At 37.0% G+C, this 15,053-nt stretch overlaps 1 protein-coding gene across 1 annotated transcript in view; it reads right to left on the reverse strand.

The window, feature by feature from the left end:
• Positions 1 to 279: 279 nt before the first annotated feature.
• The window catches only part of LOC144344279 (uncharacterized), a 148,826-nt gene continuing 134,052 nt past the window's right edge, over positions 280 to 15,053 (reverse strand). Inside the window, exons 4-5 of the mRNA XM_085498053.1 lie at positions 1,296 to 1,465; positions 280 to 780 (exon numbers count right to left, since the gene is read on the reverse strand). Of these exons, the coding sequence (XP_085354179.1) occupies positions 511 to 780; positions 1,296 to 1,465 (440 nt within the window). The 3' untranslated portion in view covers positions 280 to 510. The remainder of the gene's footprint in view (positions 781 to 1,295; positions 1,466 to 15,053) is intronic.

Below are 15,053 nucleotides of genomic sequence, written 5' to 3' on the forward strand. Positions count from 1 at the left end.
CAATAATTTATTTGAAATAAATTTCTAAAGTAGTAAGTAAATTTAATTTGTCTGGATCTATTTCCACGGAAATCGTTCCTGATTGAGGGAAAAACGCAGAGACTCGTCGTTAATGGGCAATTGTCAAATGACTTCCATAGCCAATGAAACAGGCTTTGAATTTTAAAATGACGAGATAATGCTCAACACCTTTCTATAAAAACCGTCGACGGTTTCATGAAAATGGTTGTAGCGGTTGTGATCTTTTCTAAAAAAAACGGTACTTTAAAACTATAACAGTTTCATCGGCGACGGATGCACACAAATATTTATTATTTCCAACGTGCTACATCTGGTATGTAAGACAAATGTATTTTATTGGCGATTGTGACTAGAAAGTCTGGATTAAAATAAAGCTATTGCGGTTAGTGGTTTAAAAAGACGGTGTTACTTTTGTCATCGGGTGTTGTCCCGAGGTTCGGTCACTGATTGCGTTTAACTGACAACTACGATATTATGGCATCAACAATCTTAACTTGTGTCGTTTTGCTCTTCAAGTTGAATAAAATACAAAAATCCAGGGCTATGGTAGTGATGCTGTTCATTGCCCCAAGACAATGCCTCACAGGTTATAATACCGCGACCGTTAGTTCTTAAATATCTTTCTGCGCCGGCACTACAATCACGAAAAAGAACGTAATCATTTTTGGAGTGGTATTCAAGAAGGAACGTAAACGATCTTTCGTCTTCGCCAGGGGTAACCTCAGGAACGTGTGCAGGCGTACGTGCGGGATCACATGCCTGCAAAACACAAATTATGAAATACGTATGTATTGTGACAGTTGGGATGCTACTAATCAGTTGTATGCTTTGGGTAGAGCTTAACTCCCACTAACAAATAATCGTGAAATTGACACATTCATATCAATAATATCTAAACATGGCCATGCAAGTCAGTAATTGTGGCAAACCAGGCTACATGTACTTAACAATCATTTGACTCTGCGAAAGTGATGTCGAACCAAACGTTAATAATTTAACGAACGACGGGTTGGAATGTTTTTGAAACTTCACGATTGATGTAAAGAAAATATTAATGAACATGAATTAAAAACAAAATAGTTATTTCGAGGAACTAAACAGGTGAATGAAATAAATGCATAATCGGCACGTTTTTTTATGTTGGTACAGTACAGTATATCGAAAGATTGTAAAAGACGAGTTTCGTTTTCAAAGATTTTAATTTACAATGTCAGTGTTTACTGGCTGCATGACGGTTTACACAAAGATAAACACATATCTTTCTCGTACATTACCTGTGCCATGATGTTGTTTTCTTTGTCCCATTTTAACATGTATATTTTAGAGTCGTCCGCGTCCTCAACTAATTTACCTGGCACTCCAATACGGCAGTATTCACTGTCATCCAGTGGGAAATCAGTCATTTCCCATGGTCTGTCTGTTTTGTAAAACCTGAATAAAGTATCTGGAAGAGAGAGGAACACCACCATGACACTAGAAATACACGTATTTTTAATCAAGTCTGTTTGACTATCTTTCTATATTTGGGATTACGGTACAAGTCTGTTAGACTATCTTTCTATACTTGGGATTACGGGACAAGTCTGTTTGACTATCTTTCTATATTTGGGATTACGGGACAAGTCTGTTTGACTATCTTTCTATACTTGGGATTACGGGACAAGTCTGTTTGACTGTCTTTCTATATTTGGGATTACGAGACAAGTCTGTTTGACTGTCTTTCTATACATGGGATTACGAGACAAGTCTGTTTGACTATCTTTCTATATTTGGGATTACGGTACAAGTCTGTTTGACTATCTTTCTATACTTGGGATTACGGGACAAGTCTGTTTGACTATCTTTCTATATTTGGGATTACGGGACAAGTCTGTTTGACTGTCTTTCTATATTTGGGATTACGAGACAAGTCTGTTTGACTATCTTTCTATACTTGGGATTACGGGACAAGTCTGTTTGACTGTCTTTCTATACATGGGATTACGGGACAAGTCTGTTTGACTATCTTTCTATATTTGGGATTACGGGACAAGTCTGTTTGACTATCTTTCTATATTTGGGATTACGGGACAAGTCTGTTTGACTATCTTTCTATATTTGGGATTACGGGACAAGTCTGTTTGACTGTCTTTCTATATTTGGGATTACGAGACAAGTCTGTTTGACTGTCTTTCTATACTTGGGATTACGGGACAAGTCTGTTTGACTGTCTTTCTATATTTGGGATTACGAGACAAGTCTGTTTGACTGTCTTTCTATACTTAGGATTACGGGACAAGTCTGTTTGACTATCTTTCTATATTTGGGATTACGGGACAAGTCTGTTTGACTGTCTTTCTATATTTGGGATTACGAGACAAGTCTGTTTGACTATCTTTCTATACTTGGGATTACGGGACAAGTCTGTTTGACTATCTTTCTATATTTGGGATTACGGGACAAGTCTGTTTGACTATCTTTCTATATTTGGGATAACGGGACAAGTCTGTTTGACTGTCTTTCTATATTTGGGATTACGGGACAAGTCTGTTTGACTATCTTTCTATATTTGGGATTACGGGACAAGTCTGTTTGACTGTCTTTCTATATTTGGGATTACGAGACAAGTCTGTTTGACTGTCTTTCTATACTTGGGATTACGGGACAAGTCTGATTGACTGTCTTTCTATATTTGGGATTACGGGACAAGTCTGTTTGACTGTCTTTCTATATTTGGGATTACGAGACAAGTCTGTTTGACTGTCTTTCTATATTTGGGATTACGGGACAAGTCTGTTTGACTGTCTTTCTATATTTGGGATTACGAGACAAGTCTGTTTGACTGTCTTTCTATACTTGGGATTACGGGACAAGTCTGCATGACTATCTTTCTATAATTGGGATTACGGCACAAGTCTGTTTGACTGTCTTTCTATATTTGGGATTACGAGACAAGTCTGTTTGACTGTCTTTCTATACTTGGGATTACGAGACAAGTCTGTTTGACTGTCTTTCTATATTTGGGATTACGGGACAAGTCTGTTTGACTATCTTTCTATATTTGGGATTACAGGACAAGTCTGTTTGACTATCTTTCTATACTTGGGATTACGAGACAAGTCTGTTTGACTGTCTTTCTATACTTGGGATTACGGGACAAGTCTGTTTGACTGTCTTTCTATATTTGGGATTACGAGACAAGTCTGTTTGACTATCTTTCTATACTTGGGATTACGAGACAAGTCTGTTTGACTGTCTTTCTATACTTGGGATTACGGGACAAGTCTGTTTGACTATCTTTCTATATTTGGGATTACGGGACAAATCTGTTTGACTATCTATACTTGGGATTACGGGACAAAACTGTTTGACTATCATTCTATACTTGGGATTACGGGACAAATCTGTTTGACTATCTTTCTATATTTGGGATTACTGGACAAAACTGTTTGACTATCTTTCTATACTTGGGATTACGGGACAACACTGACTGACTATCTTTCTGTATTTGGGATTACTGGACAAGTCAATTTGACTATATTTCTATATTTGGGATTACGGGACAAGTCTGTTTGACTATCTTTCTATATTTGGGATTACGGGACAAATCTGTTTGACTATCTCTCTATACTTGGGATTACGGGACAAATCTGTTTGACTATCTTTCTATACTTGGGTTTACGGGACAAAACTGTTTGACTATCTTACTATACTTGGGATTACAGGACAAGTCTGTTTGACTATCTTTCTGTATTTGGGATTACGGAACAAATCTGTTTGACTATCTTTCTATATTTGGGATTACGGGACCAAACCGTTTGACTATCTTTCTACATTTGGGATTACGGGACAAAACTGTTTGACTATCTTTCTGTATTTGGGATTACGGGACAAAGTTTGTTTGACTATCCTTCTATACTTGGGATTACGGGACAAAACTGTTTGACTATCTTTCTATATTTGGGATTACGGGACAAAACTGTTTGACTATCTTTCTATACTTGGGATTACGGGACAAAACTGTTTGACAATCTTTCTAAACTTGGGATTACAGGACAAATCTGTTTGACTATCTTTCTATACTTGGGATTACGGGACAAAGTTTGTTTGACTATCTTTCTATACTTGGGATTACGGGACAAGTCTGTTTGACTATCTTTCTGTATTTGGGATTACGGGACAAAGTTTGTTTGACTATCCTTCTATACTTGGGATTACGGGACAAAACTGTTTGACTATCTTTCTATATTTGGGATTACGGGACAAAACTGTTTGACTATCTTTCTATACTTGGGATTACGGGACAAAACTGTTTGACAATCTTTCTAAACTTGGGATTACAGGACAAATCTGTTTGACTATCTTTTTATACTTGGGATTACGGGACAAAGTTTGTTTGACTATCTTTCTATACTTGGGATTACGGGACAAAGTTTGTTTGACTATCTTACTATACTTGGGATTACGGGACAAGTCTGTTTGACTATCTTTCTGTATTTGGGATTACGGGACAAAACTGTTTGACTATCTTACTATACTTGGGATTACGGGACAAGTCTGTTTGACTATCTTTCTGTATTTGGGATTACGGGACAAAGTTTGTTTGACTATCCTTCTATACTTGGGATTACGGGACAAAACTGTTTGACTATCTTTCTATACTTGGGATTACAGGACAACACTGTTTGACTATCTTTCTGTATTTGGGATTACGGGACAAAACTGTTTGACTATCTTACTATACTTGGGATTACGGGACAAGTCTGTTTGACTATCTTTCTGTATTTGGGATTACGGGACAAAGTTTGTTTGACTATCCTTCTATACTTGGGATTACGGGACAAAACTGTTTGACTATCTTTCTATATTTGGGATTACGGGACAAAACTGTTTGACTATCTTTCTATACTTGGGATTACGGGGCAAAACTGTTTGACAATCTTTCTAAACTTGGGATTACAGGACAAATCTGTTTGACTATCTTTTTATACTTGGGATTACGGGACAAAGTTTGTTTGACTATCTTTCTATACTTGGGATTACGGGACAAGTCTGTTTGACTATCTTTCTATATTTGGGATTACGGGACAAAACTGTTTGACTATCTTTCTATACTTGGGATTACGGGACAAAACTGTTTGACAATCTTTCTAAACTTGGGATTACAGGACAAATCTGTTTGACTATCTTTTTATACTTGGGATTACGGGACAAAGTTTGTTTGACTATCTTTCTATACTTGGGATTACGGGACAAAGTTTGTTTGACTATCTTACTAAACTTGGGATTACGGGACAAGTCTGTTTGACTATCTTTCTGTATTTGGGATTACGGGACAAAACTGTTTGACTATCTTACTATACTTGGGATTACGGGACAAGTCTGTTTGACTATCTTTCTGTATTTGGGATTACGGGACAAAGTTTGTTTGACTATCCTTCTATACTTGGGATTACGGGACAAAACTGTTTGACTATCTTTCTATATTTGGGATTACTGGACAAAACTGTTTGACTATCTTTCTATACTTGGGATTACGGGACAACACTGTTTGACTATCTTTCTGTATTTGGGATTACGGGACAAAACTGTTTGACTATCTTACTATACTTGGGATTACGGGACAAGTCTGTTTGACTATCTTTCTGTATTTGGGATTACGGGACAAAGTTTGTTTGACTATCCTTCTATACTTGGGATTACGGGACAAAACTGTTTGACTATCTTTCTATACTTGGGATTACGGGACAACACTGTTTGACTATCTTTCTGTATTTGGGATTACTGGACAAGTCAATTTGACTATATTTCTATATTTGGGATTGCGGGACAAGTCTGTTTGACTATCTTTCTATATTTGGGATTACGGGACAAATCTGTTTGACTATCTTTCTATACTTGGGATTACGGGACAACACTGTTTGACTATCTTTCTGTATTTGGGATTACTGGACAAGTCAATTTGACTATATTTCTATATTTGGGATTGCGGGACAAGTCTGTTTGACTATCTTTCTATATTTGGGATTACGGGACAAATCTGTTTGACTATCTCTCTATACTTGGGATTACGGGACAAATCTGTTTGACTATCTTTCTATACTTGGGATTACGGGACAAAACTGTTTGACTATCTTACTATACTTGGGATTATGGGACAAGTCTGTTTGACTATCTTTCTGTATTTGGGATTACGGGACAAAACTGTTTGACTATCTTACTATACTTGGGATTACGGGACAAGTCTGTTTGACTATCTTTCTGTATTTGGGATTACGGGACAAAGTTTGTTTGACTATCCTTCTATACTTGGGATTACGGGACAAAACTGTTTGACTATCTTTCTATATTTGGGATTACGGGACAAAACTGTTTGACTATCTTTCTATACTTGGGATTACGGTACAAAACTGTTTGACTATCTTTCTATAATTGGGATTACGGGACAAGTCTGTTTGACTGTCTTTCTATATTTGGAATTACGGGACAAGTCGGTTTGACTGTCTTTCTATATTTGGGATTACGAGACAAGTCTGTTTGACTGTCTTTCTATACTTGGGATTACGGGACAAGTCTGTTTGACTATCTTTCTATATTTGGGATTACGGGACAAGTTTGTTTGACTATCTTTCTATACTTGGGATTACGGGACAAGTCTGTTTGACTGTCTTTCTATATTTGGGATTACGGGACAAGTCTGTTTGACTGTCTTTCTATATTTGGGATTACGAGACAAGTCTGTTTGACTGTCTTTCTATATTTGGGATTACGGGACAAGTCTGTTTGACTATCTTTCTATATTGGGGATTACGGGACAAGTCTGTTTGACTATCTTTCTATACTTGGGATTACGAGACAAGTCTGTTTGACTGTCTTTCTATACTTGGGATTACGGGACAAGTCTGTTTGACTGTCTTTCTATATTTGGGATTACGAGACAAGTCTGTTTGACTATTTTTCTATACTTGGGATTACGAGACAAGTCTGTTTGACTGTCTTTCTATACTTGGGATTACGGGACAAATCTGTTTGACTATCTTTCTATACTTGGGATTACGGGACAAGTCTGTTTGACTGTCTTTCTATACTTAGGATTACGGGACAAGTCTGTTTGACTATCTTTCTATATTTGGGATTACGGGACAAGTCTGATTGACTGTCTTTCTATATTTGGGATTACGAGACAAGTCTGTTTGACTATCTTTCTATACTTGGGATTACGGGACAAGTCTGTTTGACTATCTTTCTATATTTGGGATTACGGGACAAGTCTGTTTGACTATCTTTCTATATTTGGGATAACGGGACAAGTCTGTTTGACTGTCTTTCTATATTTGGGATTACGGGACAAGTCTGTTTGACTATCTTTCTATATTTGGGATTACGGGACAAGTCTGTTTGACTGTCTTTCTATATTTGGGATTACGAGACAAGTCTGTTTGACTGTCTTTCTATACTTGGGATTACGGGACAAGTCTGTTTGACTGTCTTTCTATATTTGGGATTACGGGACAAGTCTGTTTGACTGTCTTTCTATATTTGGGATTACGAGACAAGTCTGTTTGACTGTCTTTCTATATTTGGGATTACGGGACAAGTCTGTTTGACTGTCTTTCTATATTTGGGATTACGAGACAAGTCTGTTTGACTGTCTTTCTATACTTGGGATTACGGGACAAGTCTGCATGACTATCTTTCTATAATTGGGATTACGGGACAAGTCTGTTTGACTGTCTTTCTATATTTGGGATTACGAGACAAGTCTGTTTGACTGTCTTTCTATACTTGGGATTACGAGACAAGTCTGTTTGACTGTCTTTCTATATTTGGGATTACGGGACAAGTCTGTTTGACTATCTTTCTATATTTGGGATTACGGGACAAGTCTGTTTGACTATCTTTCTATACTTGGGATTACGAGACAAGTCTGTTTGACTGTCTTTCTATACTTGGGATTACGGGACAAGTCTGTTTGACTGTCTTTCTATATTTGGGATTACGAGACAAGTCTGTTTGACTATCTTTCTATACTTGGGATTACGAGACAAGTCTGTTTGACTGTCTTTCTATACTTGGGATTACGGGACAAGTCTGTTTGACTATCTTTCTATATTTGGGATTACGGGACAAATCTGTTTGACTATCTATACTTGGGATTACGGGACAAAACTGTTTGACTATCATTCTATACTTGGGATTACGGGACAAATCTGTTTGACTATCTTTCTATATTTGGGATTACTGGACAAAACTGTTTGACTATCTTTCTATACTTGGGATTACGGGACAACACTGACTGACTATCTTTCTGTATTTGGGATTACTGGACAAGTCAATTTGACTATATTTCTATATTTGGGATTACGGGACAAGTCTGTTTGACTATCTTTCTATATTTGGGATTACGGGACAAATCTGTTTGACTATCTCTCTATACTTGGGATTACGGGACAAATCTGTTTGACTATCTTTCTATACTTGGGTTTACGGGACAAAACTGTTTGACTATCTTACTATACTTGGGATTACAGGACAAGTCTGTTTGACTATCTTTCTGTATTTGGGATTACGGGACAAATCTGTTTGACTATCTTTCTATATTTGGGATTACGGGACCAAACCGTTTGACTATCTTTCTACATTTGGGATTACGGGACAAAACTGTTTGACTATCTTTCTGTATTTGGGATTACGGGACAAAGTTTGTTTGACTATCCTTCTATACTTGGGATTACGGGACAAAACTGTTTGACTATCTTTCTATATTTGGGATTACGGGACAAAACTGTTTGACTATCTTTCTATACTTGGAATTACGGGACAAAACTGTTTGACAATCTTTCTAAACTTGGGATTACAGGACAAATCTGTTTGACTATCTTTCTATACTTGGGATTACGGGACAAAGTTTGTTTGACTATCTTTCTATACTTGGGATTACGGGACAAGTCTGTTTGACTATCTTTCTGTATTTGGGATTACGGGACAAAGTTTGTTTGACTATCCTTCTATACTTGGGATTACGGGACAAAACTGTTTGACTATCTTTCTATATTTGGGATTACGGGACAAAACTGTTTGACTATCTTTCTATACTTGGGATTACGGGGCAAAACTGTTTGACAATCTTTCTAAACTTGGGATTACAGGACAAATCTGTTTGACTATCTTTTTATACTTGGGATTACGGGACAAAGTTTGTTTGACTATCTTTCTATACTTGGGATTACGGGACAAGTCTGTTTGACTATCTTTCTATATTTGGGATTACGGGACAAAACTGTTTGACTATCTTTCTATACTTGGGATTACGGGACAAAACTGTTTGACAATCTTTCTAAACTTGGGATTACAGGACAAATCTGTTTGACTATCTTTTTATACTTGGGATTACGGGACAAAGTTTGTTTGACTATCTTTCTATACTTGGGATTACGGGACAAAGTTTGTTTGACTATCTTACTATACTTGGGATTACGGGACAAGTCTGTTTGACTATCTTTCTGTATTTGGGATTACGGGACAAAACTGTTTGACTATCTTACTATACTTGGGATTACGGGACAAGTCTGTTTGACTATCTTTCTGTATTTGGGATTACGGGACAAAGTTTGTTTGACTATCCTTCTATACTTGGGATTACGGGACAAAACTGTTTGACTATCTTTCTATATTTGGGATTACTGGACAAAACTGTTTGACTATCTTTCTATACTTGGGATTACGGGACAACACTGTTTGACTATCTTTCTGTATTTGGGATTACGGGACAAAACTGTTTGACTATCTTACTATACTTGGGATTACGGGACAAGTCTGTTTGACTATCTTTCTGTATTTGGGATTACGGGACAAAGTTTGTTTGACTATCCTTCTATACTTGGGATTACGGTACAAAACTGTTTGACTATCTTTCTATAATTGGGATTACGGGACAAGTCTGTTTGACTGTCTTTCTATATTTGGGATTACGAGACAAGTCTGTTTGACTGTCTTTCTATATTTGGGATTACGGGACAAGTCTGTTTGACTGTCTTTCTATATTTGGGATTACGAGACAAGTCTGTTTGACTGTCTTTCTATACTTGGGATTACGGGACAAGTCTGCATGACTATCTTTCTATAATTGGGATTACGGGACAAGTCTGTTTGACTGTCTTTCTATATTTGGGATTACGAGACAAGTCTGTTTGACTGTCTTTCTATACTTGGGATTACGAGACAAGTCTGTTTGACTGTCTTTCTATATTTGGGATTACGGGACAAGTCTGTTTGACTATCTTTCTATATTTGGGATTACGGGACAAGTCTGTTTGACTATCTTTCTATACTTGGGATTACGAGACAAGTCTGTTTGACTGTCTTTCTATACTTTGGATTACGGGACAAGTCTGTTTGACTGTCTTTCTATATTTGGGATTACGAGACAAGTCTGTTTGACTATCTTTCTATACTTGGGATTACGAGACAAGTCTGTTTGACTGTCTTTCTATACTTGGGATTACGGGACAAGTCTGTTTGACTATCTTTCTATATTTGGGATTACGGGACAAATCTGTTTGACTATCTATACTTGGGATTACGGGACAAAACTGTTTGACTATCATTCTATACTTGGGATTACGGGACAAATCTGTTTGACTATCTTTCTATATTTGGGATTACTGGACAAAACTGTTTGACTATCTTTCTATACTTGGGATTACGGGACAACACTGACTGACTATCTTTCTGTATTTGGGATTACTGGACAAGTCAATTTGACTATATTTCTATATTTGGGATTACGGGACAAGTCTGTTTGACTATCTTTCTATATTTGGGATTACGGGACAAATCTGTTTGACTATCTCTCTATACTTGGGATTACGGGACAAATCTGTTTGACTATCTTTCTATACTTGGGTTTACGGGACAAAACTGTTTGACTATCTTACTATACTTGAGATTACAGGACAAGTCTGTTTGACTATCTTTCTGTATTTGGGATTACGGGACAAATCTGTTTGACTATCTTTCTATATTTGGGATTACGGGACCAAACCGTTTGACTATCTTTCTACATTTGGGATTACGGGACAAAACTGTTTGACTATCTTTCTGTATTTGGGATTACGGGACAAAGTTTGTTTGACTATCCTTCTATACTTGGGATTACGGGACAAGTCTGTTTGACTATCTTTCTATATTTGGGATTACGGGACAAATCTGTTTGACTATCTATACTTGGGATTACGGGACAAAACTGTTTGACTATCTTTCTGTATTTGGGATTACGGGACAAAGTTTGTTTGACTATCCTTCTATACTTGGGATTACGGGACAAAACTGTTTGACTATCTTTCTATATTTGGGATTACGGGACAAAACTGTTTGACTATCTTTCTATACTTGGGATTACGGGACAAAACTGTTTGACTATCTTACTATACTTGGGATTATGGGACAAGTCTGTTTGACTATCTTTCTGTATTTGGGATTACGGGACAAAACTGTTTGACTATCTTACTATACTTGGGATTACGGGACAAGTCTGTTTGACTATCTTTCTGTATTTGGGATTACGGGACAAAGTTTGTTTGACTATCCTTCTATACTTGGGATTACGGGACAAAACTGTTTGACTATCTTTCTATATTTGGGATTACGGGACAAAACTGTTTGACTATCTTTCTATACTTGGGATTACGGTACAAAACTGTTTGACTATCTTTCTATAATTGGGATTACGGGACAAGTCTGTTTGACTGTCTTTCTATATTTGGAATTACGCGACAAGTCGGTTTGACTGTCTTTCTATATTTGGGATTACGAGACAAGTCTGTTTGACTGTCTTTCTATACTTGGGATTACGGGACAAGTCTGTTTGACTATCTTTCTATATTTGGGATTACGGGACAAGTCTGTTTGACTATCTTTCTATACTTGGGATTAAGGGACAAGTCTGTTTGACTGTCTTTCTATATTTGGGATTACGGGACAAGTCTGTTTGACTGTCTTTCTATATTTGGGATTACGAGACAAGTCTGTTTGACTGTCTTTCTATATTTGGGATTACGGGACAAGTCTGTTTGACTATCTTTCTATATTGGGGATTACGGGACAAGTCTGTTTGACTATCTTTCTATACTTGGGATTACGAGACAAGTCTGTTTGACTGTCTTTCTATACTTGGGATTACGGGACAAGTCTGTTTGACTGTCTTTCTATATTTGGGATTACGAGACAAGTCTGTTTGACTATTTTTCTATACTTGGGATTACGAGACAAGTCTGTTTGACTGTCTTTCTATACTTGGGATTACGGGACAAATCTGTTTGACTATCTTTCTATACTTGGGATTACGGGACAAGTCTGTTTGACTGTCTTTCTATACTTAGGATTACGGGACAAGTCTGTTTGACTATCTTTCTATATTTGGGATTACGGGACAAGTCTGATTGACTGTCTTTCTATATTTGGGATTACGAGACAAGTCTGTTTGACTATCTTTCTATACTTGGGATTACGGGACAAGTCTGTTTGACTATCTTTCTATATTTGGGATTACGGGACAAGTCTGTTTGACTATCTTTCTATATTTGGGATAACGGGACAAGTCTGTTTGACTGTCTTTCTATATTTGGGATTACGGGACAAGTGTGTTTGACTATCTTTCTATATTTGGGATTACGGGACAAGTCTGTTTGACTATCTTTCTATATTTGGGATTACGAGACAAGTCTGTTTGACTGTCTTTCTATACTTGGGATTACGGGACAAGTCTGTTTGACTGTCTTTCTATATTTGGGATTACGGGACAAGTCTGTTTGACTGTCTTTCTATATTTGGGATTACGAGACAAGTCTGTTTGACTGTCTTTCTATATTTGGGATTACGGGACAAGTCTGTTTGACTGTCTTTCTATATTTGGGATTACGAGACAAGTCTGTTTGACTGTCTTTCTATACTTGGGATTACGGGACAAGTCTGCATGACTATCTTTCTATAATTGGGATTACGGGACAAGTCTGTTTGACTGTCTTTCTATATTTGGGATTACGAGACAAGTCTGTTTGACTGTCTTTCTATACTTGGGATTACGAGACAAGTCTGTTTGACTGTCTTTCTATATTTGGGATTACGGGACAAGTCTGTTTGACTATCTTTCTATATTTGGGATTACGGGACAAGTCTGTTTGACTATCTTTCTATACTTGGGATTACGAGACAAGTCTGTTTGACTGTCTTTCTATACTTGGGATTACGGGACAAGTCTGTTTGACTGTCTTTCTATATTTGGGATTACGAGACAAGTCTGTTTGACTATCTTTCTATACTTGGGATTACGAGACAAGTCTGTTTGACTGTCTTTCTATACTTGGGATTACGGGACAAGTCTGTTTGACTATCTTTCTATATTTGGGATTACGGGACAAATCTGTTTGACTATCTATACTTGGGATTACGGGACAAAACTGTTTGACTATCATTCTATACTTGGGATTACGGGACAAATCTGTTTGACTATTTTTCTATATTTGGGATTACTGGACAAAACTGTTTGACTATCTTTCTATACTTGGGATTACGGGACAACACTGACTGACTATCTTTGTGTATTTGGGATTACTGGACAAGTCAATTTGACTATATTTCTATATTTGGGATTACGGGACAAGTCTGTTTGACTATCTTTCTATATTTGGGATTACGGGACAAATCTGTTTGACTATCTCTCTATACTTGGGATTACGGGACAAATCTGTTTGACTATCTTTCTATACTTGGGTTTACGGGACAAAACTGTTTGACTATCTTACTATACTTGGGATTACAGGACAAGTCTGTTTGACTATCTTTCTGTATTTGGGATTATGGGACAAATCTGTTTGACTATCTTTCTATATTTGGGATTACGGGACCAAACCGTTTGACTATCTTTCTACATTTGGGATTACGGGACAAAACTGTTTGACTATCTTTCTGTATTTGGGATTACGGGACAAAGTTTGTTTGACTATCCTTCTATACTTGGGATTACGGGACAAAACTGTTTGACTATCTTTCTATATTTGGGATTACGGGACAAAACTGTTTGACTATCTTTCTATACTTGGGATTACGGGGCAAAACTGTTTGACAATCTTTCTAAACTTGGGATTACAGGACAAATCTGTTTGACTATCTTTTTATACTTGGGATTACGGGACAAAGTTTGTTTGACTATCTTTCTATACTTGGGATTACGGGACAAGTCTGTTTGACTATCTTTCTATATTTGGGATTACGGGACAAAACTGTTTGACTATCTTTCTATACTTGGGATTACGGGACAAAACTGTTTGACAATCTTTCTAAACTTGGGATTACAGGACAAATCTGTTTGACTATCTTTTTATACTTGGGATTACGGGACAAAGTTTGTTTGACTATCTTTCTATACTTGGGATTACGGGACAAAGTTTGTTTGACTATCTTACTATACTTGGGATTACGGGACAAGTCTGTTTGACTATCTTTCTGTATTTGGGATTACGGGACAAAACTGTTTGACTATCTTACTATACTTGGGATTACGGGACAAGTCTGTTTGACTATCTTTCTGTATTTGGGATTACGGGACAAAGTTTGTTTGACTATCCTTCTATACTTGGGATTACGGGACAAAACTGTTTGACTATCTTTCTATATTTGGGATTACTGGACAAAACTGTTTGACTATCTTTCTATACTTGGGATTACGGGACAACACTGTTTGACTATCTTTCTGTATTTGGGATTACGGGACAAAACTGTTTGACTATCTTATTATACTTGGGATTACGGGACAAGTCTGTTTGACTATCTTTCTGTATTTGGGATTACGGGACAAAGTTTGTTTGACTATCCTTCTATACTTGGGATTACGGTACAAAACTGTTTGACTATCTTTCTATAATTGGGATTACGGGACAAGTCTGTTTGACTGTCTTTCTATATTTGGGATTACGAGACAAGTCTGTTTGACTGTCTTTCTATATTTGGGATTACGGGACAAGTCTGTTTGACTGTCTTTCTATATTTGGGATTAC

The sequence above is a fragment of the Saccoglossus kowalevskii genome, chromosome 4 (assembly GCF_978046115.1).
Source record: "Saccoglossus kowalevskii chromosome 4, keSacKowa6.1, whole genome shotgun sequence".
Taxonomy (NCBI): Eukaryota; Metazoa; Hemichordata; class Enteropneusta; family Harrimaniidae; genus Saccoglossus; species Saccoglossus kowalevskii.